Source organism: Manis javanica, chromosome 5, assembly GCF_040802235.1.
Source record: "Manis javanica isolate MJ-LG chromosome 5, MJ_LKY, whole genome shotgun sequence".
In the NCBI taxonomy this organism is placed as follows: Eukaryota; Metazoa; Chordata; class Mammalia; order Pholidota; family Manidae; genus Manis; species Manis javanica.
Window position 1 is genome coordinate 171775354 of NC_133160.1, and position 23127 is coordinate 171798480.

The following is a 23127-nucleotide window of genomic DNA, read 5'->3' on the forward strand; positions in this document are numbered from 1 at the left end:
ATTGTGGGGTTTGTGCCGCATGCAGCCGCCTCTTTCCAGGGATTTGTCGCACAGGCAGCCCATCTCACCCACACTGAATCCCTCCTTCCTGTGCTTATACGGTTCTGTGTGGCACACCCACAGTTTTTCACACGTTCACATTTAATTAGAGCTGGAGAAGTGCTATGTCCAAATGTCTACCAGGAGTCCCCAGCTGGCCCCACTGAGGCCTGGGAACGTGGGCCTCTCTGTGCCTGTCTGCAGCCGCCGTCTTCAGGCACGGATGCCTCTAACGGTCCTCTACTCACCAGGGAAGGACGGCTTCCCCAGCCCGCAGCTGACACAGCCAGCAGCTGACACAGCCAGCTCACCGGACCATGAGCAGCCTCTGTCACATCCAGAGCTGCTGGCCCTGAGGCCCTGTGGCTCCCGTCCAGAGCTGGCTCTGGGCTGCTGTCTACTCTGGGCTCTGGCCGCCTGGCCAGAGGTTGCTTCACCTCTGCTTCCCACATGGCCCCTCCTGCATGTTGGGGCCCAGACAGATGCCTGGCCCTGGCAGCCAGGGGGTAATGGAGCTACATTTGTCAGGGTCCTTCCTGGTCAAGAGCAAAGCTTGTTGTCATGGCAACTGTCGGAGCAAGACCCCAGTGCCTCCTCAGCTCCCTGTCCAGCTCAGCCCACATGCCGGGCCTCCTTTCAGCCAGGAGAGTTCAGAGCTGTGTTTGCTGCACCAGTGGCAGGGCTTGATCTGGACACGAATGAGACAGGGCTGTATGGTGACCAGCCTGCCCACGGCCCCCAGAGCCACAGCCTCTGCCCCAGGCCTGAGTTCTGGGACCAGCCTTGTTTCCAGACCAAAGTAGCCAAACCAGCACATGCAAAGGGGCTGGACAGTCAGGCTGCCTGAGCACTTACAGGGCCGGGGGTGCTCTGCCCATCTGACCACGAGGCTGGTGGGCATCTGCCTCGTGTGGTCACTGTGATGCCGGTCAGTTTGGTCATGAGGTGCAGCCGGTGATTTGGGTGTTGCATGTGGTAAGTGGCCATCATTTTGAAGCTACTTTCCAGAGGCTGCCTGGGTGTGGAAAGGCACACTTCCTAGGAGGAAGAGCCTGGGCATGTCGTTAGTTACCTCATGTCTGTCTGGGCCTCACCTGTCCCGCCTGCACACAGCCGGCTGTGGGGCTCAGGCCCCAGCTCCTCAAGCCCCCCGAGCTGCCCCCACTCCCTACAGAGCTGCCACTTCCTTCCGGCCACCGCAGAGCAAGACTAGCTGGACATGCGGTGCCCACTGCCCACACAGGTGCACCCCTAGAGCAGCTCCGGCTGCCTCCCACTGGCACCCCGTAGAGACCTCACTGAGCCGCCAGGGCTGTGGTGTACATGGGTGGGTGTCTGAGAGGCGCCTGAGTCTTCATGGGAAGACAGCCGCCTTTCTCCCGGCTCCCACAGGGCCTCTGGCTCAGCCTCGCTGTCCCCACAGCAAGCCTGCTGGAGTGCCTGTGAGCTCAGGGCAGGCAGCAGATGAGCCGCCCCTGGCCCCGGCTGTTGCAGCAGCTCTAAGGTAGACACATCACAGGTCAGACATTGTTCCTGGTTGGATTTTACATCTGTAAGTAACTCTGTGAATGTCAAGTTTGGAGCCACTCCCTTTAGGATTTGCATCGCTGGACTCCACTGCAGGCTTAGTGGACCTTCTCTTGTTATGACAGTCCTTGGCAAGGGGCTCCGAGCCCCGCCTGGCCAGAGATGCCGGCCCGGAGATGTGCCTGCGTGCTGCGGGGAAGGAAGTGAGTTTGTGCATGAGGTTGCTTCACCCTGGCTGAGTGTGTGTACCTGCCTGTAACTGTATGTGTAATGTCAGGACAGGTGTGCAAGGCCTCTAAGAAAGGGGTGCTCGGGAGTTGGCTCTTCTCAGACCTGCCACGTGGAGTAGGCTGCGTGACAGGGCCAAGAGTGGGGGTGTTGCTCACTGAACCCTACTGAGAAGAGTCCACCTTCTCAACTCTGCAGAAGGGATTCAGACTTTATCAAGTTCCTGAAAGTGTGCAAGCACCAATGATTATTATTAATGCAAATTTTGTTGAAAATATCATTGATTTGATTGTCAGGTTTATTTCTCAGGGGGTGGGGAGCATTGTTTAGTTTTCCTTCTGGTTAATATCAGGAAAGCTTTGGATGAAACCAGGGTGGGTTGTTGGATGGAGCCTCCCTCCCATCCCTGCCCCACTGAGTGTGCGGTGACTTCTAGCTGCCAAGTGCCCTTTCCCACTGTCTTCTCTCATTTCTGCCAGCAAACGTGTCCTTGCACGGGGATGAGTGATACCAAAACACCTCGATACCCAGAATATAGCATCCGAGAAGGCCCTGTACCCCCCAGGGTTCCTGTGCATCGACGCCCCATTGTTGCCGCTCTCACTTCCGGGGCACCCCCAGGGCAGCTCCTGCAGAGCTGGAGGGAGCCCTGCCATGGGCTCTGCAGGACAGGCTCTGAACAGCAGTGACTGTGCTCCGTGTTGCAGCAGGGCCCGCGGTGGGCCTCGTGCTGTGTGCCCTGCAGCCAGTGCCCTCTGCGACCTGCTTCCTAGCAAACACCCTCCCTCTAGCTTTTGTCCCTTTGTCTTCGGTGAGCGTCCAAAGCCGTAGGGGAGGGTGAGACCAAGGTGTCCTCGCTAGTGGGGTGAGGCAGGAGTAGGGTGCCGAGGTCACTGGAGATCAGGGAGGGCTTATTCGAGGGGAGGAGCACCCCATGTTGCTGGCCTGGAGTGTCCTTGGTGGAGGGGCCCTCTCGGGGTGCTGACAGCTGAAGGTGGCTTGGGAGGTTCATGGATCACTCTCCCCAACGTGCCTGTCACTTTTTAATGCAGTTGAGGAACCCCTTCCCCGCTAAGTGCTTCTGGGAGCATCCGGCCCTGGACAGTCCCTGCGGCTTCCCCTCGAGAACTGGGGCCCCTGCACCAGAATGTTGCGGCCACTCGCACTTGCTGCAGGTGGTTTGGTTCCCAGTGGGGCCACCAGGCTGTGTTCTTGGCTTCGAGCTGCAGCAGAGTGGCTGTTAGCAGGGGTCTGAGCTGCTGCTGTGCCACAGCCGCCCTCCCCACCACGCTGGGAGCCCACAGGGCTGTGACGGGAGCACCAGAGCCCCCGCCGGACCTAACTGTCCAATTCCGAGAGGAGAGGGCAGGGATGACTGAGATGAGTATCCAAGTTTTTTTAAACTGCTGCAAACGTTGTACATCTGAATTAAAGGAAGACCTTAAACCATAAATTGCTGTACGCGCCTGCTTTGCTTACGGAGAACCTGGACTGTGAGGGTGGCTGATGCTGGCTGCCATGCCTGCGACGTCCAATGTCCCAGTGGAGCCCCACAGGTCAGGGCCCTGTGTCCATGTGGGGGGTGAGGAAGGGGCCCCGACCCAGGCCTGGCCAGGTGCTTCTGTGAGGGTCCTGCCCCGCAGACACGGGCTGCAGAGGTAACCCTGGTTCTTGACATGGAGGCTGTATATATGGTTTTGGCACTGCATTTCTGCTCCCGCATCTGGCTGGGGACCCTGGAGGGGTGGTAGGGGCTGGTACAGAGACGGGAGTGCCCAGACAGGGCCATGGCCTGGCTTTGGAGCCCCCAGCGTCCTGGACCCTCCCCACCTGAGAGCCAGCTCTTCCTGGATCTCACTGGGCACCGTCCCAAGTGCTGGGTGAGCCTTTCCTTGGAGGCCTTGGTGTTTGGCATGGTGACCTGGAGTGCAGGTGTCTCACCCACCAACCTGCAGAGGCACAAACCCTCCTTGGCTGTAGGCTGCTCAGGGCATGTGCTCTGTGATGCTGCTGAGGTTGGCGGGAGTGGCCTGCCATCCCTTCCCGTGGCAGCCCTGGGTCCCCTGAGAGCCATGCCTAGGTCGCGGCTGTCCTGAGACTCTGTGCTCCCGGCCCTCCTGAGACCACAGGACCCTCTCTCTCTGCACCAGGACAGTGTTGGGGCTCTCGGGTGCCCGGCCAGGTGGATGGGTCACTTCAGGCTCATTCTCACATCAGCCACTCTTAAGCATTTGGGGTACCTTCCCCTCCCCAGTTTTCATCCTCTGTGACAACTCCAGGGCCCCCAGTGATGTCACCCTTGAGAGCTGCCCTGAGGGGGGGAAGGACAGCCAGACCCTGCCCCGTGCACCTGAGCACACCTGGCCAACCTGTTAATTCCAGAAAGAAAAGGCCCAGATCCCCTGGAAAGGAGTGGTACGCATGGGCTTGTCTGCTGCATGCTCCCCACTTGTCCTTGGGCCCCCCTGGCACAGCCGCCCTCAGAAGGGGCAAGACCCCGCTTCCTGCCCTGAGGCCTTTCTGAGTATGGCAGCAGTGCTGCTCCTGGGGCCCAGCCTGCATCTCACTTCTAGGGCAGCCCTGCGGTGGGCCAAGCGCCACTGGGCACGGCATTCTGCAAGACCCCTGGACACAGAGGCAGGCCTGCTTTGTGGGGTCACTGCAGCCTCTTTAGGGGAACCATGAGCATGTTCTCCTGCGTCCTCCATGGTGGAGTTTCCTGGCTCCCTCATTTAGTTGGCTGGCTTGTCCCCACTGGGCCCTCCGGGCAGGAAACCTGGGAGACACTCACATGACATTGTCCCTGTCACAGCGATGTCTTCCAGGGGTCCTGGCACTCCCAGCCTTTGCCCCTCATGACAGGCGGGTGGGTGGGAGCAGCCACCAGCCGGGCCTCCACTTATGTGGGCCCAAGGAGCTCTTGGGGTGCGGGTGAACTCGGTGGAGCCCTTGGGTCACGGTTGGGGCTGCCTGCTGAGGCAGAGGGCTGAAAGTCAAGAGTCTGGGCTCCACATATGCAGGGAGAAGGATAGTGGTGCCAGCACGGCGAGCTGGGCGGTCCTGAGACTCCCCTCACCCCCTGGTCCTGCCTCTCCCTGCCTGGGCTCACCCCCCACCTCCACACCGGGTAATTCCACCTTTGCTCAGGCCAGGAGTCCCACTGCCAGCCTTTGCCGCTGACGGTGACAGGCCAAGCCTTTGCTGAGCTGCCACCGCTCGCAGGTGCCAGAAGTCCCAGGGGCGCCCACTTCCTGTCCTGGGGCCCTGTGTCGCCCTGCCAGGCTGGTCAGGGCAGGCATAAGCATGGCAGCGACCGAGTGTTGATTCAGAGAAAGATGGCTAGAGGGCTCAGGCTCCACTGGAGCACAGGTGTCCTGGCACTCCTGCCCCCCGCCCTGCAAGGCCTGACGGCCCCGTCTCCCTGCAGGTGCTGCCAGACGCCCCCTGGCCCTCTGCCTCCCCATCCCACAGAGACTGGTGGTCCCAGCTGGCCATGCAGCTGTGCCAAGGTAAGGAGCCCTCCCCCAGCAGAGGACAGACAGGGCCCTTCCAGGCGGGGCGGCTGGGTGCTTGGCCCTACCTCCCCGGCCTCTCCCTTCCCTGACCCCAGCTCCTCCTTGTCCTCGGAGGCCCGACAGGAGGGCTCTCCAGAGAGCACCGCCAGGGCCCTCCATCCTTGGGGGCTCCCAGGGCCCACTGAGACCAGAGAAGAGGCAGTTGCAGTCCAGTCCCTACCCTGACTCCCCTGGGTGTGCCGGCTGGAGGCAGGCAGGTGTAGACGCCCCCTGTGGGGCCACCTGGCTGCCAGGGGCCCTGAGCATGGGCAGTGATGTCCAAGGACCGGCTGCTCCGAGGCACTGGGACCAGCTGTGCTGCTGTTGAACAGGCCGTGGACCCTGAAATGGTGGCTTTTCCTGATGATTATGCACCAGCCACCTCCCCAGCCCCCAGGCCAGCACACCAGCCTCTTTCTCCTCCACAAGCTCTGAGGCCCTGCTTGCCAGCCTCTCACTGCAGCCCCTGCCCGCGTGCTGCGAGGCTTGGGGAGGCAGCCCCGCCCAACCCTTGGAGTGTGGTTGAGGACAGGTCCTCAAGGTGGGACAGAGAGCCAGCCGTGGGGCCCCTTGGGAGGGTCAGCTCCTTTGCCTGAGAAGTGGAGCTTCCAGACCCTCATTCCCTCTGCAGATGCCTCTGAGTGCGCTGTGTCAGGCACCCAGGCCGGGAGGAGCGCAGCGGGTGAGTCTCCTGGGGGCTGATGTCTCTTGTCCCCAGGTGACCCCTGGAGCCCAAAGAGGGGCTCCTATGGGGAGCTGACAGCAGGGCCTTGACCCAGGAGCCCACTGAGCAGGGTCGGAGGCCCGTCTGAGTGCCCACACTTGCCCCGGCTGCGCTCTGGCTCTGACTGCAGGGAGGAGAGAGCCCCAGCCTGCCGGCCCCTCCCTGGACCCTTCCCTCCTTACACTCGAGGGCCCAGCCCCTCCCACAGGGACTCAGCAGGTGTGGGCTGGGCAGGGGCACTGGGGCAGAGACTCGGGTCACTCCCCACTCCGGGCCCAGCTCCCCCATCCTGGGGCACCTTGAAGACTCCGTGTGAGGTCCAGGGACGATCCTCTATTGGCGGGCATGATTTTTCAACCTGGGACCCCCACAGATGCCAGGCAGGATCACGGCTGGAGCAGCTGGTGCCATGTGCCTGGGGCCTGGCCCAGCAGGTGTGACGGGCTCTTCTGATACCACCCCCACCCCGTCTGAGCCTCAGCTCTTAAATTCTGCATGTTGTCGCCTTTGGCTGGCACCTTCTATCCACAGGCCCCACAGGCCTGGCTCTGGTCTCCTGACCCAGTTCAGGCTGGAGACCCTGGCCAGCCCTATGGGCACCTCAGTCTCTTAACCCCACTGAGGTTGGGGCCCATCCCCAGCCTGGCTCGCAAGCCCATCCCACTGTTACAGACACCCCATCTCTCACTGCCAGGCCCCACGCTCTGGCCTTCTGCGGGCCCAGTTCTTCCCAGCAGTGCCCTCTGCCTGCTCATAGGGGGCTGGGCCAGTCCCTGAGTCTGTCTCCATGTGCCGCTCACCTTTGTCCTGTGTTGCCCGCCCAGCCCAGCTCAGCTGCCCCTGGGGGCCAATGTCTGTATCCCCTGACCCTGCTGGCCCTTGAGACATCAGGACAAGCCTCAGTCAAGCCCTGGCAGAGGCCCACTGAGGTGGGGTGTGGGTCCCACAGCCAAGGACCCCAGCCAGTGCCAGCAACCACCTTGTGCAGGGTCAGCATTGTGTTGGTGAAGAAGGGCAGTTGGTAAACATAGGGTAAGCATCATGATTAACTTTTCCTGCCTTTGATAAAAATGCCAAGATATAAGCAGTAAAGCAAGAACAGAAGGGACCCCATCTTAAGGCTAAGATTCCATTTTAAAAACCAGGGAATTAGGAGGTAAGGTTCCTAACATTTCATGGTGACCAGCCAACCACCTACTTTAAGGCAGGGTGTGCAGTCTTAGCTGATGCGTTCCCAGTGCTGGAGAGAAACCACTACCTTGGAGAGGAACTGGATCAATAAATTCCTTGTGTTAAGTTTGTCTTACAGAATTATCTAGAGGGCTGACTGTGGGTGGTGACATAATGTCTCCCACTGGAGAGAGAGCCCGAGACCACAAGTCAAGCTTGTGCCCGACAACCCCGCCCCCCGCCCTGTGCCCCATTCCCGAAAGCCTTCAGAGACAGAATCCTAAGCCCTTAAATGCGCCTCCTCTCTGAAGTTGCCCACACTCCCCTTTCTTCAAGTGTGTGCTTTTTAAATAAAGCCTTATCTCTGCTCAGCTTACTGCATTTTGTCTCTGTGCTCTTCCAGTGGTAAGTGTCATTGTCACTTTGCTACTTCATTCAACTTCCCAGACTTAACACGAGTCTTTCCTCTCTCTGTGCTACTTCAGACGAGTAGGAAGGGGCTGCTGAGAGCTCTGATTTGGGGCTGCAAGTTCCCATCGCCTGGGCGACCCGGACAGGGCTGCACTTGTACGGTCATAGTCTTCAGTAGCCTGCCTGCAAATCTCCTCTCTTTGCCTTTGGGAAGTTCTCAGAACAAAATCTCACTTCATCTGGTGCTCTGTGGCCCCACCAAATCCTAGGGTGGTAAGGGACTTAGTTCCCATGCCGTGTAGATCCAAGTGGACACTGGATGCCAGGTGACCCTGGCTTCAGGCGTTGGCAAGGGACCTGCCGTCTGCCGAGCAGGAGTTCAGTGAGCTGCCCTTTCCCCCCTCTGCTCTCCCTTGCTCTCTGCTGCCCGCATGGCAGCTGCCATCCCTGCTACTCCCACTTAATGAACTGCTTCCTTACCCACACTTGTCCGGCCTGCCCCAGAGTTCTTTCTCATTCGGAGTCAGAACCCTCCCCCATCCAGGCTGAGGTTCTCCTCGGGCTTCACCTAGTGTGCACGGAGAGCACCCCCCAGACGCAGCTGCCTGGCAACAGCAGGCCTCCCAGGAGACCCCGGGAAAAGGTGGGCAGCATTTACCCAGGCATGCAGAGGTTTTCACGGGCTACATTCGGTGTCCTACCCAGGACTATGGGCAGAGTAGTGTGACGGTGTCCTTCCCAGGGACCCTGCAGCTGGTGCTCGGCCAATAGCACCATAGTGTGGTGTCAGACTCAACTCTGACTTGGTTCAAGCCTGGCATGGCCCCTACCCATGGGTGACCTTTTTGCCACTCCTCAGGCTTTTCACCTATGAAACAGGGATGAGGACAGTGCCAGCTTCTGTACAAGAATACCATGAGGATCAAAGAGAAAACTGGGTATTCCGTGCTTAGGGCCCCGCCCCCTGTTCAGAGGGCTCAGTTCTTACTACTGACGCTTTTGCAGGTGTTGGCAACCCAGGACCACAGAGCTGAAAGGTAGGAAACAACACACTGGCTCAAGTTAGGTCCCACTGGCAGGAGGGAACATAGAAGGACCACAGTGGAGTCGGGAGATTTCAGAGGGGAGGTGGCACCGGAACAGGGCTGTGGGGAATGAACCGGAGTTTGCCAGGAAGTCCGCGGCAAAGTGCAGGTGACCTGTCGGGAAGGGGGCTGTGTTGCTTAAGATCAGTCCCTTTGTTCGTTTCTTTACTCAGCAAGCCTTTGCCGAACCCTTTTCTGTGGGGCACTGTAAGGAGCGCCCTGGTCAGTCAGGTGGAGGCACGGCGTGGACGGTGCCGACTCAGGCTAGACAGGGCTGTGTGCGTCTGCCCCCGGGGGAGGGACACACTGCTTCCAGCTGCTCCCTGGCCTCTGGAGCTGTTCTGGGTCCTAGGCCTGCCCCACGCCGCCCAGGCTGGCACACAGTCCTGCCTGCGAGGGGGAGACAGGCGTGCAGTCAGTGGCAGAGCAGGGGTCTGCCCGCACGGGGGCCGGAGCCCCACCATCACCCAGCCTGGGGTCGGTCCGTTTCTGTTTCCCAAAATAAAACGCGAGCACGTTGGCTGGGAGCGCTGTCTGTACAAGGGGCATCGGGCGGGTGAGGACTGGCATGCACGTGTCTCTGCGGATGGCTGAGGGCGTCTGTCCCTATATGTCCCCCCTCCATGACCCTCTGTCCCCCCACCCTCCTCTCCGTCTCCCTCTTTGTCTGCCCTGGGATCCTGGTGGCTCTTGTCCTCCCCCGACCCCCTGTTTTGGACTCCCTCGGGTGCCTGACCTGTGTGGGCTGCTGCCTGACAGAGGCGGGGGCTGTGGCCCTAACCCACCTCTCTGGAGCCAGGTCTGCCCAGCCTATGTGCCTGCCTACACAGCCAGGGCCCGCGAGGCCTGGCGGCCGGCAGGGTGGAAGCAGGCCCAGAGCCCGGACTGCCGGTTTTGGGCCTGGCATGCTCACAGCAATATTGATGGCCCGTCAGGGTGGCCCTGATTCCTGCGCTTTCAGTTAAAAGGTTTCTGTTGTAGCTTATGCAGTTGCTCTGTTGCTATGGAAACGTGACATCAAAATGACGTTTCCCGTTTAAAAGCTTTTAACTAAATTCCTGCCTGTCAGATGTAGGCCCCATTTTGAGCACAGAGCTGCCTTCCAGGAGCGGGCCTCCACCGCGGGTGCCCACGGGGACGCAGCCCCGCCTGAGCCACTTCTTTAACCCCGCAGGCGCCTCCAAGATGGCAGCAGCCGAGGTGCCCGGCTACTTGGTGTCTGCTCAGACGGAGAAGCACCGGCGGGCCCGTAACTGGACGGACGCCGAGATGCGCGGCCTCATCCTGGTCTGGGAGGAGTTCTTCGACGAGCTGAAGCAGACCAAGCGCAATGCCAAGGTGTACGAGAAGATGGCCAGCAAGCTGCTGGGGATGACGGGCGAGCGCCGGCTTGGCGAAGAGCTGAAGATCAAGATCACCAACATGACCTTCCAGTACAGGTGGGCCACGGGCGCTTTGCCCTCACCACGTGGTCGCCAGGGTGTAGCGGCCAGGGCAGGCAAGCTGGCCAGGCTCCCACTGCTGGGGGCTGCTGCCAGTCTCTGGGAGCCCAGTTGGGGTGTGGGGTTCCAGTGAGCCACCACACCACGCGGCAGGGTGGGGCCTACAGAAACCAGGTATGCAGTCTCCCATTGGGCAGGCGGGGAAACTGAGGCAGAGTGAGGGCAGGACTGGGACTGCCCCAGGGGTGCCTTCAACAGGTGCAGGCAGTCCCTGCTAGGCCTGCCCACACCCCCCTGCCACAGCCAGGGAGCCGAAGGCATGGCTGTGTGGTGGCTGATGCTGGAAAAGTGGCCAGAGGCAGGAAGCGGCCTCAGCTCCCGGGCCTGTGAGTTCTGTCTGTCCCCGCACTCCGTCCTCAGCACCCACTGAGCCCTGCAGGGCACGCAGCCAGCGCCATCCTTAGGGCCGGGGCATACAGGGCTCTCATCAGGGTCCTGAGTACCCAGAAGGGCCCCACTCATGAGAGGGGCCATGTTTATGGAAGGATGTGCTGAGGACCCGGCCTCGCCCACCTCTGCCTCTGCCCCCTCCCCTGTGGCCCCCCTGCCTTGGCAGCCTGACGGGGGGGGTTCTGGGTCAGGGCTGGGCAGGGGAGCTCTGGCACTAGGGAGGGGGCCAGGCATGGCTGCACACACCCACCATCTCAGGGTGCTTGGGACCCAGGCCCACCTGCGGAGGGTCACAGTGTGAAGAGGGTCTTGTGTGGGGCAAAGGTCACAGGCATGGAATGGGTTATGGACATGGAGAGGGTCATGTGCAGGATGAAGGTCACGAGTAGACCAGGCCATGCTGGGTAACCGTCAAGCAGGTGCAAAGGGCCGATGGGGGAACCAAGAGCTTGGGGCCCTGTGGGCAGCCTGGCAGGGCCAGGCCTGGGGCTGGGGCTGCCCCCGCCCCCGAGAGCCGTCAGCTTCCTGGGAGCACGGGAACTGTCCTTGTGGGTGCCCAGTCTCTCCCAGCCCTGGCCACCACCCAGTCCCCTAGTGGCCTTGTGGGCAGGGGAGCGGAGGTGTGGTCAGGGCTGAAGGTTTGACCCAGGCACCTTGAGCCACCCTCTGGGCAAGAGGACCCTCCCCCTGCCCGACAGACAACTCCTCCTGGCCTGTAGCTCCCAGCGGTCTGGAGCCTGCAGAGGCTCCATAGCCCCTTAACAACAAAAATGCTGTTTCCAGTGGCATCGATTTAATTTTTTATGGCCCTTGAAAGAGCAAGTCTGAAGTCTGGCCCTGTCCAAAGGCCCATTTCTGACCCTCAGTCCTGGTCTCCAGCCAGGCCCAGGGGTTGGAAATGAGGCAGCTGCCCCCGTCTGAAGGCATCAGAGTCACTTAATGTAAACGATGTGAAATTCCAGCCCTGGCTCCCCAGGCTCCGTCTTCTGCAGCGGCGTACCAGCCCCCTGCCTGGTTCCTGCAGTGCACCCCGTGCACTTGGAAGGGGGCTGCGGGGCTGGATGGCCGTCCCACCTCTCACCTGACCCAGTGCTTCCCGGGCTCTGATCGCTGTCTTGCTGGGTTATTTATTATTTATCTTGAAAGCCTTCTTCCAAGTCCCAGGGGAAGGATTCTGTTCCCTTCCTGGACGTGGGGGATGGGGGCCCAGGAGGCCGCAGGACATGAAGGGGTGGCAGAGTGGGGACCTGGGTCTTCTGGGGCCTCCACTCCAGCCGTCGTAGTCAGAGGCTACAGCTGCACATGTGCACAGCACTTCGCAGTTTGCAAAGCGTTCACATGCTGGGGCCCCTCACAGCTCCTGCTCACTGAGAGGGGTCCTGAGGCCCAGAGCGGGAAAGGGACTTGCCCAAGGCTGCACAGCCCTTGCCAGGCCGATGCTCTGACCCCCCCACAGAGCCTCCCCACAGGAAAGGCTCTTCATATATGAAGGCTGTCAGGCTAAGAAAGCCTGAGGGGGTGGCCAGGTTCCATGGAGCATCGTCGCTAGAATACCCGACCATTTAGGGCCTCCTGTGCTGGAGGCAGGTCTCCCCTCATTTCTCCAAGGAGCAGGCTGGCTGGGATGGGCAGGACGAGTTTGGGGGTCCTCCAGAGGGAGCCCCTACACCTGGCATGTGCGTGCCCTCCAGGGTGATGGGTGGGCTGCTGTGGTCAGAGAGGACAGTCGTGCTCTTCCGCATGTGGCCTGTCCCTGGCCTTGTGCTAAGGACACAGCGCCTGCTGGTGCTGCTCTGAGGCTGCCCCTGCTGCAGCTGGCTTATGCTTGCTGCCCAGAGCCGCAGACCCCTTGCTGTCCAGCTCGGCCTCTTTGCTGAGACTGACCCAATAGGATGGTCAGCTTGTATTTCTGGTGGCCACACCCTGGCAGGGAACCACCTGTCGGGACGGGAGCCACCCAGCTGCAGGCGCTCTGCGGCATCAGGAGGAGCACGGGACTGGAACGTGAGGGGCCACAGGCCGAAGCTGGGGGCCTGGGGGAGCCCTGGCCTCAGGAGGCAGTGGGTCTGAGAGAGCCAAGAGCCTTCCCCTTCACACACACACACCCTGTGGCCTCTTTCCTGGCCTGGCAGGGCTACCCGGCTGTCCTGTGGCCTCGTCTCCCTGTCCCTCACTCCCGGCCAAGGCCCAGGGGCCTACAGGGCCTGTCTGCAGGGGTGGGCAGGGTGCAGGGCCTGGGAAGGGCTTGGACCCACAGCAGGCAGATCTGTGCTGCGCAGACCCTCAGCCCCAGGGCCAAGTGGGGGATGGCAGGTGTCTGGCAACATGGGAAGAGACCCTATCGGCCCAGCCCTGCTGCCTCCTGGTGTCTTCAGACAAGAGTGCTACCCGAACAGCTTCCCGTTTGCCAGGACCCAGGCATTGTCTTACTAGAACCTCCCTACAGCCATGTGAGGAGTTTAATCATCCCCATTTTACTGATGTGAAAGTGGAGGCTCAGAGAGGTTAATGAACCTGCCCAAGGTCACACAGCAAAGCAGTGGCGACGAGACACAGCTCAGATCTGTTGGACACTGAAGCCTGTGCTCTTAGCTCCTGGGGTTCCCACTCCCTGAGACATGAGATGTCCTCCTCAGAGATGCATGTCTGTTATGTTACAGTATTTGACATTTATATATTATAATACTTTATTCCTAGGCTTGTTTTATATATTTTATTACATTAACAGTATCTTATTATTGTTGGTTAACTTGTTTAAAAGCAGTATTTGATCATTGCCAAAAAATATAGCTACAGAAAAGCAGAGAAAGCAGTGATTCGAAGCAGCCCAAGACCCCGTACTTACAAAAAACCTGATTCCTGCCCGGGGTGCTCTCCCCTCGGCCTGTGTGCTGCCTTTTGACATGCGAGGCCATATAGGTCCCGAGCCTGGCTTCTTCCTGCATCCAGTGTCACCGGGCCCTGGAGCCTGGCCGATTCCGTGGGGAGGCCTGTCTGGCCAAGAGTGGCTCCCGCCCGTGCCACAGGGCCCCCGGGGTCCTGGAGCCCCAAGTGCCCTCTGCCCAGGGCGGGCGGGCCGGGCGGGGCAGCTTGGTCTCTCACCCTTGGCTCTTGTGTCTCTCGTTTCAGGAAATTAAAATGCATGACAGATAGCGAGTCCGTCCCGCCCGACTGGCCCTATTACCTAGCCATTGATAGGATTCTGGCCAAGGTCCCTGAGTCCTGTGATGGCAAACTGCCGGATGGCCAGCAGCCGGGGCCTTCCACGTCCCAGACCGAGGCGTCCCTGTCGCCGTCAGCTAAGTCCACCCCTCTGTACTTACCGTATAACCGGCGCTCCTACGAAGGCCGCTTCCACGACGACGGCTCCTCCAGCTCCTCCAGCTTACTGCCCCTTAAGTGCAGGTAGAGTGCTTCTTCCCCGACCACAGCGGGGCCCGCAGCTGCCAGGGCACCGTGAGCTGGCAGTGGCACCCTCTGCCATCCCTGGCTGGCTGCACATGGCTAGGCAGTGCACAGGTGCCTCCAGGGACAGAGAGGCCTCGGACGGGGAGGCTCAGAGGGGAAGGTCAGACCAGGGAGGCTGACAAGGGAGGCCTCAGACAAGGAGGGTCAGACCAGGGAGGCCTCAAGCCAGGGGGCCTCCGACAGGAAGACAGGTGGCTGTGAAGTGTGAGCTGTCGTGTCCACTCACTGGGTCTGTCTCCTGGCTCCATCACTGTTCAGCTGTGTGGAAAGTCCTTGACCTCTCTGGGCCTCAGTCCCCCTCTGTAAGGTGGGGATAAATTGGTACCTTCTCCCAGGCCTGCTCTGCATGTCAGAGGCAAGCATGGACTATGTAGGGCCAGCGCACAGAGAAGACCAGACGCCGCATGTAGAGGGCCTTCCTCTCGCTCCGGGCCTCGGGCTGCCTGGGGATTTCCCCCTTCCTTGCTGGGCCGACCAGCCCTGTGAGCGAGGGAGTGTCGGGCTGGCCTCCACTCCCTTGAGAGTGCGCTCAAAACCTCGCTGCAGCGGGTGTCCTTGCCCTCTGCCGCCCATCACAGACACCCTGCAAGGCCTGTGTCGGCCACGTGACCCTGCCCTCAGGACACGGACAGGCGTGCAGGAGAGACATTCCTGTGGCCGTTTCACGGAGGCCTCAAGGACGAATAGGAGGTGGCTGGCTGGGGATGGGAACAAGAGTGTGGGCTTGAGTCACAGCCCTGCCTCTGCCCCAAGCCCTGGTCCTCAGGCCTGTCAGACAGGGTTGGGGTGAGGAAGGCATTTCTGGGGGGCCTGATGTCAGGGGCTGCTGCTCGGTTTGTCCAGCACCCCTTCTGCAGAGAGGGTTTCTCAGCAAAGACCCCTGATAGAAGTGCCTGTGCTCAGAGCCACACTGAATTCATGGCTGTGAAGGCTTATGGCAGCTGTTTCCAGGGACAGAGCCCCATTCCCATACCACCCCGGGGCTGGGACGTGGGCACCGCTCTGCCCCGGGCCCAGAGCTCCACTGTCCACCTCTGAAGGCAGCTGAGCTGCCGGCATTCTCAGGAGCACAGGGCTGGGTCTGGCTGGACCAGGATGCCCACCACCCGACAGCAGAGAGCCCAGGGTATAGACGCAGGTTGGGCTGCTCCCACCGCCCCCGTCCACCAGAGCTGCTTCTGCCCCAGGGAGGGGGGCCAAGGCTTCTGCGGGCCCTGGCCCCTCTAGGTGCCTGCCTGTCCTCCCACCTCCCCATCCCCAGCTCCGTGACCCAGGCCCTTTCTTCTGAACCTCACTTTCCTGTCTGCCCCAGGCCGGCCAGAACAGGAGGCCTTGCTTCCTGGGAGGCGGCCGGCCTCCCTCCTGCCAGCCGTCCTCATCTCTCCGAGCTCTCACTGTGCCTGTGCACCCAGCGCAGCGGGTTTGAGGTGCTCTGCTGGTACAGGGTGCCCCGCCCCCAAGGACCATGTGGTCTGGGCGTCCTGTGGCCCAGTCATGGGATGGCCTCGGGTCCCAGAGGATGGCAGTGCTGCAGCTCCTGTCGCCCCCTCGCTGTCATGATGGCTGGGCTCCGAGGGAGTGGCCCGCTGCCTGCGGCCTCAGTGTCCCGTGGCCCAGTGGAGTGGTTGGGTTGGGGGCCAGGCAGTGCCCTGGGTGCACAGGCTCCGGGCCCAGCCATCCACATGCCGGCACTGTCCTTCCAGGTCGGACAGGCGGCCGCTGAAGAAGCGCAAGGCGCAGAGCCGCCAGTTCCAGAGGAGGAAGCTGCGCCTGCTGGAGGCCATGCTGGAGGAGCAGCGCCGGCTGAGCCGGGCTGTGGAGGAGACGTGCCGGGAGGTGCGCCGCGTGCTGGACCAGCACAACCTCCTGCAGGTGCAGAGTCTGCAGCTGCAGGAGCGCATGATGAGCCTGCTGGAGAAGCTCATCGCCAAGTCCGGCGCCTAGGCCACGGGCGGCGGGCGGGTGGCTGGGCCTGACCCTGCTCCTGGGCTGGGACCCCCTTCCAGGGGCCCCTGGGGGGCTGCGAGGCCTCGGGCTCCTCGGACACAGGCCAGGCTCAGGGTCGCTCGGGGGGCATTCCCAGGTAGAATGTCCTGGAACCTGCTGTGCGTTGGGTCACTGCCATGAGGGATGAAATGGCTTTGATATTAAATGTATGATTTTCATGACTGCCTGGAAATAGAGCTCACTTTCACCGGCTTGGAGGGAATGCACCCGGGAAGGGGGTGGGGGTGCAAAAGTAAACAGGTTCTCTCTGAAACAAAGACCCTCCCCAAGCGGATGGTCATTTCCTCCCTCCAGGGTCTGCACCTGTCCAAAAGTAACCTGAGACACAGCAAACCCCAGAGAGCCCGTGCAGCCTCCCCGCAGGCTCTGAGTTCCCCTTCTGTGGCACGCTAACAAACCCAACACCTGCTAAGGGGCAGGCCCTGCTCGGTGTTCTGGGCCTGGCCTCTGGGAGCTGGGACCGGGCGAACCTCGACAGAAAATTGGAGCAGACTGTGACGCACGCTGGCGGAAAGGGCCAGCACGGAGGAGCAGGGGCCGGTCACCTGCAGGTGGGGAGGAGCTGGTGGGCACGGCAAATCCCAGGAGCAGTGGGTGCGGTGGGGCTCCCCAGACCCGCAGCCGTGCCGTGGCTGCTGTATGGGGCTGGATCTGCAGACGCAGGAGAGGAGCTGTGGTGGGCCAGCATGCACCTCACCTCACTGCCTCTGCCCTTCCACCAATGGGAAAACCTTTCCAGAAGCTTCTTTGCTGAATTCTTGCTAAGTCTTCCTTGGGCTTTGGTCACTGTCTGCACAGGACTGTCTGATTCACCCCTGGGACCAGCACGTTGCTGCCCACACACCAGGGTTCTGAGGCACACGATGGGTGAGTTAGTGGCAGGTGACATGCTTTGACTTACTGTCTAGAAAAGCTCTCTGGCTACTGCTGAGCAGACTGGTGGAGGTGATAGGGAAGCAGGGGGCCTGCTGGGGGACTGCCATGGCCATCCTGGTGTGACCCTGCAGTAGCCCGCGAGGTCATCAGTGGCGCAGAGGCCAGCCCTGAGTCAACAACGGGGAGGGAGGAGCTGGTGCTCGGTGGGGCCCAGAGGGCAGAGCCAGGCAGCAAGTCACCCTCTGCAGCCACCTCGGGGACCCCCCCGCTGGGCTTTGGGATGAAGGCAGTGGTGTGTCTGCTGCAGGTTTCACTGCAGCTCTGTGCCAGGGCTGGAGCTTGCCACACTTACGAGCTTCCATGCTCTAAAAACCCCAACCAAGGTCAGTTTTGCTCCTGTGACGTCGCTGAGCCCTGGCTGGGAAGAGCGGCACCCCACTGCAAGGATAGAGACCTTGGAGGTGTCTAGTGCGGAAGACCTGGATCAGGGGGCTTGGTCTGGCCGAGTTCTAGCTCAGGAGCCCGTTCATGCTGAGACAAGACGCCACCTCAAGGACTCATTTGTTCAGCAGACACTCCGCCCGGGAGGGCTGGGTCCAGAGGGTGCTGAGTGGAGCCCCGGCAGCGCATGCTCCCAGCCGCCATCAGGGTGGTCATGCCCAAAACATCTTTGCATTCCTAGAATCATGGTCATGAGGTGCTGGTATTTCAGTAATTGCAAGTTACCGTTTATGGTATGTTACTCAGCATCTTTGCATCTGTGTTCAGAGGACATCGGGTCTGTTTGCTCTCCCCGCTCTGCCCCAGAGCCTGCATCACTGCTGTTCCGCGTCCTCAGTTGGGTGGCGCTGCCCGCCCTTTCCCTTGGCTGGAGCAGGACCACTTAGTCAGACAGAACCCAGCTGCGGAGCCACCTGCGTCGTGCCCTGTAAGCAGTGTGTCTTACGACTTCCTGATTTTGTCTGTAGTTATCTGTCTGTTGAGAAGGAAAAAGTGGCCATAGCAGTAAATGCTAAAATATTTGATAAGGTTCAGCAGAACAACGTGTGACAGTGAAAACTAAGGCCGGGATGCAGACGACTGTGTCACTGTTACTCAGGTTGCTTTGACACTTCCGGCAACGCACTAGGCAAACACAATAAGCAGGTGGGCGGTGAAGCGAAGAAACGAAAACTTACCTTCATTTTCAGCCCATAGTTTCATATGCCCAGAAAACTAAATATAAAAAAGATCAAGAGCTCCTTAAACCACTGTAAACCTGTTAAATAGGAGAATGGAAAAATGTCCCTCTCACAGTTACGATTAAAAACTGTAGAGTATCTGTTAGTGGATTTAACGAGAGCGGCACAGGATCCGTGTGAAGAAAAACATTCAGCTCCATTGAGAGACCGACAACGAGGTCTCACATGGGGAGAAACTCGGTGCCTCCCCAAAAGCTCTGCAACGGAATGCCGTCGGCTTGTTAAGGGGATGCCAGCCGCCCTCTTCGTAGCACTGAGGTCTGCTTTGAGACGGGCTGACTCTAAGTTGGCGTGAACAAGAACCAAGCAAAACGCAGAACAGTGCCCGGGAGTGCGGGCCGGCCTCACGCAGCCCCGGGGAGGCGCCAACGACCGGGCACGCCCGTGGGGTGGGTGTCCCCCAGGAGGACTGACGGTGGGAGGAATGGCCAGAAACACCCACCCAGACACTGCCAGCCGGTGCCAAGGGCACACCACTCTGAGGGGCACTTTGGTATCATCCCGTCAAGAGGAAAGAAGGCCCAGTGCAACTCAGGCGTCCATCCCCACGCACACAAGCCCAGGGCAGCACCTTGCGAAGCGGGTCTTGGGACCCTTTACATTTAGAAATTGCTGGAGACCCCAGAGAGCTTTGTTTATGTGGGTGTTTGCTGCCAATATTAATACCATTAGGTTACCTTATTAGACATCAAACCTAAGATTTAAAAATATGTATTCATTTCAAAATAATAATAAACCCAATTTATGTCAACAAAAGTAAAAATTGTGTGAAAATACATTTTCCAAAACAAAAAGTGTTAGTGAGGAGAGAGGCAGGTGTGATGCCTCAGATCCCTGGCTTACGGGCAGTCCATCAATGCTCCCAAACGCCGGCTGCCTGGGATGTTTGGTTGTAACGTAGGAAAGTATCTGCAGGAGAGCCTGACGTGGATATGCACCTGGAAAAGAAAGGAATGTTCTGGAAACACCTGTGGACATGCTTCCTCAGCATTGCACCTGCTCCAGACAGTTGGTGGCTTCTGGAACCACATCCATGAGCCTTGGCGTCCACCAGCCCGTCTGGCACGTGGATGGAGCCTCCTGTATGCTAATTCTTGGAATATCACACGTTGGGCATTTGGGAAGTACCGGCTCACCTGGCTGGGCAGGTCTGCGGAGCGCTGGCCTGGGTCATGGGCACAGTCGAAGCATCACTTTCATCACCACCCCCACCACTCAGCAGAAAAGCCTTCCTTTGGGAAGTTGCTGAGCTCACAGTCCCACATTTGAATGACAGCTTTAATTTCGTCATTGGTCACAAATACTGTCGGTTGCTTTCTGGAAAGGGACAGCTCACTTTGTTCATTTTCAAGAAACTGTCTGCCTGGTACCTGAGTCTGAATAAGTAGAGGTTGTGATGATTCCTTCTTTCAAGTAAAAATTGTGTTCCATTGAAAGAAACTGCATGTTTCAGCTGGTGGCTCAAATGATGGCACACATGCTTCTCTGCAGGCATCATACTTGTGTGCTGAGCGGAAGCACTTTCTGCTCTCTCTCTGCTTTGTCACACAGACTGTTAGAAAGACGTGTATTCAGGGGCCAACATGTAATAAAATGGGTCACTTTTACTGCCGAGGGTGCTTCCAAGTGAAATGGGCCTTTTGTGGCAAGTGTGTGGTGGGGAGGAGCTCCAAGCCACCACCAGGTTTGCCCCCTGCCTTTGCTCATGCCAAGGACCCAGCGCCACAAATGTCTGTGCATGAAGGGGGCAAACAACAGTTTTCTTTCGTCATGATACAATATCGTTTTGGCCTCAGGGCTCCACAGCTGTACTTCGAGAACAGACTTGGCCGTGTGCACAGGAATGTGTCGGGCAGCCTTGCCGCCACATCCTGGGGACCCCCAATGTCCAAAGTGGGGAGTGGGTGAGCTGGGCCGTGTGTGTGGTGGGCCCCTGAATTCTTACCCCTGGCAGTGCCTCTGAATTGAGTGCCCCACAAGGCACAGAGGATGGCCCTTTGTCCCTCATCTGACAACCATTTTATTGACATCTGGTGTGTTCTGGGCACAGGTGTAAATCAGATAGAAACTGTGTTCTCACAGTTGACAGAGGCAGCAGACAGGTAATAAACTAGTAGGTAAGTGACTCAGGACCTCAGTAGATGGGACATGTGGAGACATCGCCCAGGGTGTGCTTGGCCCGGATGCTGGACCCTCCCAAATACCACCTGGGTAAACCTGGGCATGTGTGGTGAGGCCGGAGCTGGGTCTTCCTCCCACCGGCCACAGGTTGACATGAATGCCCTGCTTTTAGCGGGTCGGTGGTGTTTCAGAGCAGGAGTCCAGGTGACAGCAGGGCAGCCCTGCTCCGGTGGGCTGGCGCCTTCTCCTTAGGATGCAGTGCCACGGAGACCCTCTGTGTGGGGCTCCAGGGGGAAGGTGCTGCTGGGCCCAAGCCCATCTCAGGTGGGCCCCACAGGAGCCTGCAGCATCCCTGGGCCACCTACCCAGCACCTCCAGGTATGATTAGACCAGAGAGCCAGCTGACCCCCAAGTGGCCTTTGGACTGCTTTACTGTCCAGACTGTGAGCCGTGAGACCCGCAGTAGAGCAGATTCCTGGCTTCCGTAAGGCAGGCAGGCCTTGAGGAACAGGCCTTGAGGGCCAGGTTCCCTCCACTTGGCCGCGTGGGTTGTCATTTGCAGCTGCTGCCACACAAACCACATTTACTGGAGCAAAGAAGAGGCCCCTGCAGCCCGCGGCTCCTGCAGCCCACAGGCAGCCTTGGTCCTCGGGTCCCCTCGCAGCTCCGACTGTGTTGCCTTCATTCAAGGCTGTGGAGCCCCCTGCTCTGGCCTCTCTGTCCAGGGGTCTCCCCACCTCGTCAACCACACGGTGGAGAGACCACCACAAGACAGTCGGGGAAGGCAAGGGGACAGGTGTCCTGGGCCGTGTGGCGAGGGCCCGTAAGAATGCATGCCTGTCCCTCCCCGGTGGCTGGGCCTCTGCTCCCCAGTGGCCACTGGGACAAAGGCGTGCGGAGTGCTGAGCCTCTGTGCAGCCGGCAGCGGCCTGCACCTCATTGTGTCCGCTTCGGACATTCCCCGACCACAGCCACAGCTGGCCAGTGCCTCCTGGTGCAGAGCCCTTGGAGAGTGGCTGGCCCTGAGGTCACAGAGGAGGCCCTGCAGTGTGGAGCTGGGCCGTCCGCCTCCGGCAGGTCACTGTTGTCCTTTGGAAAACAGTTCTTGGCGTGTGTGCCTCAAACCTGTTTCTGATCCTCCCGGCACTCCTGGGAGCTATTGATGTCCCCCAGCAACCTTTCTGCTCACCTCCGTGTGCATGGCTTGCGGCTGAGGCCCGGCGGGCACTGGCGTGTCTCCCCAGCCAGCCTGCCTCACACAGGCACACGTGGCTCTGCACCTTGCTGTTGGGGACACACCCTCCTCCTCTCTGCAGCAGGACGGCCGCCGGGTGGGGCATTGTGATCCCCTCCGTGTGTACAGATTGCTCCGGGCTTCCTCTAAGCAGCGGTGCCATTGGACCCTGGCACATGCTCGTGCGCTGGCAAGTACTTTTCAAAAATCAGACAAAAGAGTTACTACACCAGGGGAGCAAAAAGTTAAACAGGAGGAAACTCATCACATGATGCTTGGTGGCCCCCGGGTCCTGGTACGCATTTCCACACCCATCTGTGGTCAAGCACTGACTGAGGACAAGCTGCCCCTTCACTGTTGACAGGTTTTGGAATCGTTCTTGAGAATAAGTTGCCCCCAGATTTATATGTCCCCACCTCGAGCCTGTGTTCTGTCCGCCAGTGACGATGTCTATGCCTCGCGTCAAAACTCTGTCAGATTGCGGTAAGTCTTGAAATCTGGTATAATAAATCTTTCAGCTGTGTTATTCTTTTCCTAACTTGTTTTGAGTTTTTAAGACCTTAGCATTTCCATATTTTTTTTAAATGTGGTAAAATACAGTGTAAAATCTGCCATGATAGGCTTTCTAAGTGCACAGGTCAGTGGGGTGGTTGCATTTGCACTGCTGTGCACCCACCCCTCCATCACCCCAGGACTTTCTTGTCTCCCAGCCGAAATGCTACCATTACCCTGACGCGCCAGCGCCCCCACGTTCTGCCCACTGACTCCTCTGGCGCCTCGTGTGAGTGGCTTCAGTGTGTGTCCTTGGGCGACCGGCTCATTCCGCTGAGCACCGCTCGCTGCAGGTCCGTCTGTGCTGTGGCCTGTGTGCCGGTCAGCACGCCCACCAGCAGGGGGCGCAGGTCCCTTTTCCGCATGTCCTCACCAACCCCCGCCGTGAGCACTTCGCTGGTGATGGGCAATGTGGAGCACCTTTTCACATGTCCGCTGGCCGCCTGTATGTCGTTGGGAAAATGTTCAGATCCTCTGCCTGTTGTTTAATGAGATTGTTTTTCTCTGCTACGTTTTTTACACGGTAAATTGCTACATGCAGAATTGCAGGATGGAAGGATAGTGATTGTGAAAACACCTTCCCAAGGTGCTATTTAAACTAGGCATATCCCAAAACAGATAAAAATTCCCCAGCCCAAGTGCGAACCAGTCAAAATCTTAATACCAACCTGATTTTTTTTAAGTGCAAAACAGAAAAATAAATCAAAAAGTGTAAATAAAATGTTAGTAAATGTAAGATGCCATAACCAAGTAGGACTTCTTTGGGGACCGACGCCCAGCAGCAGAATTCTCTAAATGAGAGGAGGCACCATGGGGCACATCTGAGGGGGCTCATCGGGCTGAGTCATGCCAACAATCCCTTTAGAAGCCCTAGTACAATGGGAGTTCGGGGAAAGCATGTCGATGATTTACCCACCCCCACCAGCAAACAGGTGCTCAGCAGTGGAGGGGGACAGTCGTGTGGCACTTCCCAAGGTTGCTGTGGGCCGGCCCCACTG

The 23127-nt window shown here is 59.3% G+C and overlaps 1 protein-coding gene across 2 annotated transcripts; it reads left to right on the top strand.

Annotated features, from left to right (window-relative positions):
• The first annotated feature begins 149 nt into the window (after nucleotides 1-149).
• Nucleotides 150-16263, top strand: MSANTD1 (Myb/SANT DNA binding domain containing 1). 2 transcript variants are annotated; one of them, XM_073237977.1, is made up of 5 exons: nucleotides 150-5303; nucleotides 5980-6030; nucleotides 9913-10177; nucleotides 13760-14035; nucleotides 15802-16263. In XM_073237977.1, exons 1-5 carry the CDS (start codon nucleotides 5288-5290, stop codon nucleotides 16040-16042), a joined length of 849 nt encoding a protein of 282 aa, XP_073094078.1. In that variant the 5' UTR covers nucleotides 150-5287; the 3' UTR covers nucleotides 16043-16263. The 2 variants fall into 2 exon arrangements, with proteins under 2 accessions (XP_073094078.1, XP_073094079.1); XM_073237978.1 differs by lacking the exons at nucleotides 150-5303; nucleotides 5980-6030 and adding an exon at nucleotides 6055-8690.
• The last annotated feature ends 6864 nt before the right edge of the window (nucleotides 16264-23127 follow it).

What these genes read in the sequence shown, in the direction of transcription:
- MSANTD1 (XM_073237977.1), top strand. An exon ending in AACATGACCTTCCAGTACAG is followed by an intron (nt 10,178 to 13,759) that starts GTGGGCCACGGG and finishes CTCTCGTTTCAG; the next exon opens with GAAATTAAAATGCATGACAG. An exon ending in TTACTGCCCCTTAAGTGCAG is followed by an intron (nt 14,036 to 15,801) that starts GTAGAGTGCTTC and finishes CTGTCCTTCCAG; the next exon opens with GTCGGACAGGCGGCCGCTGA.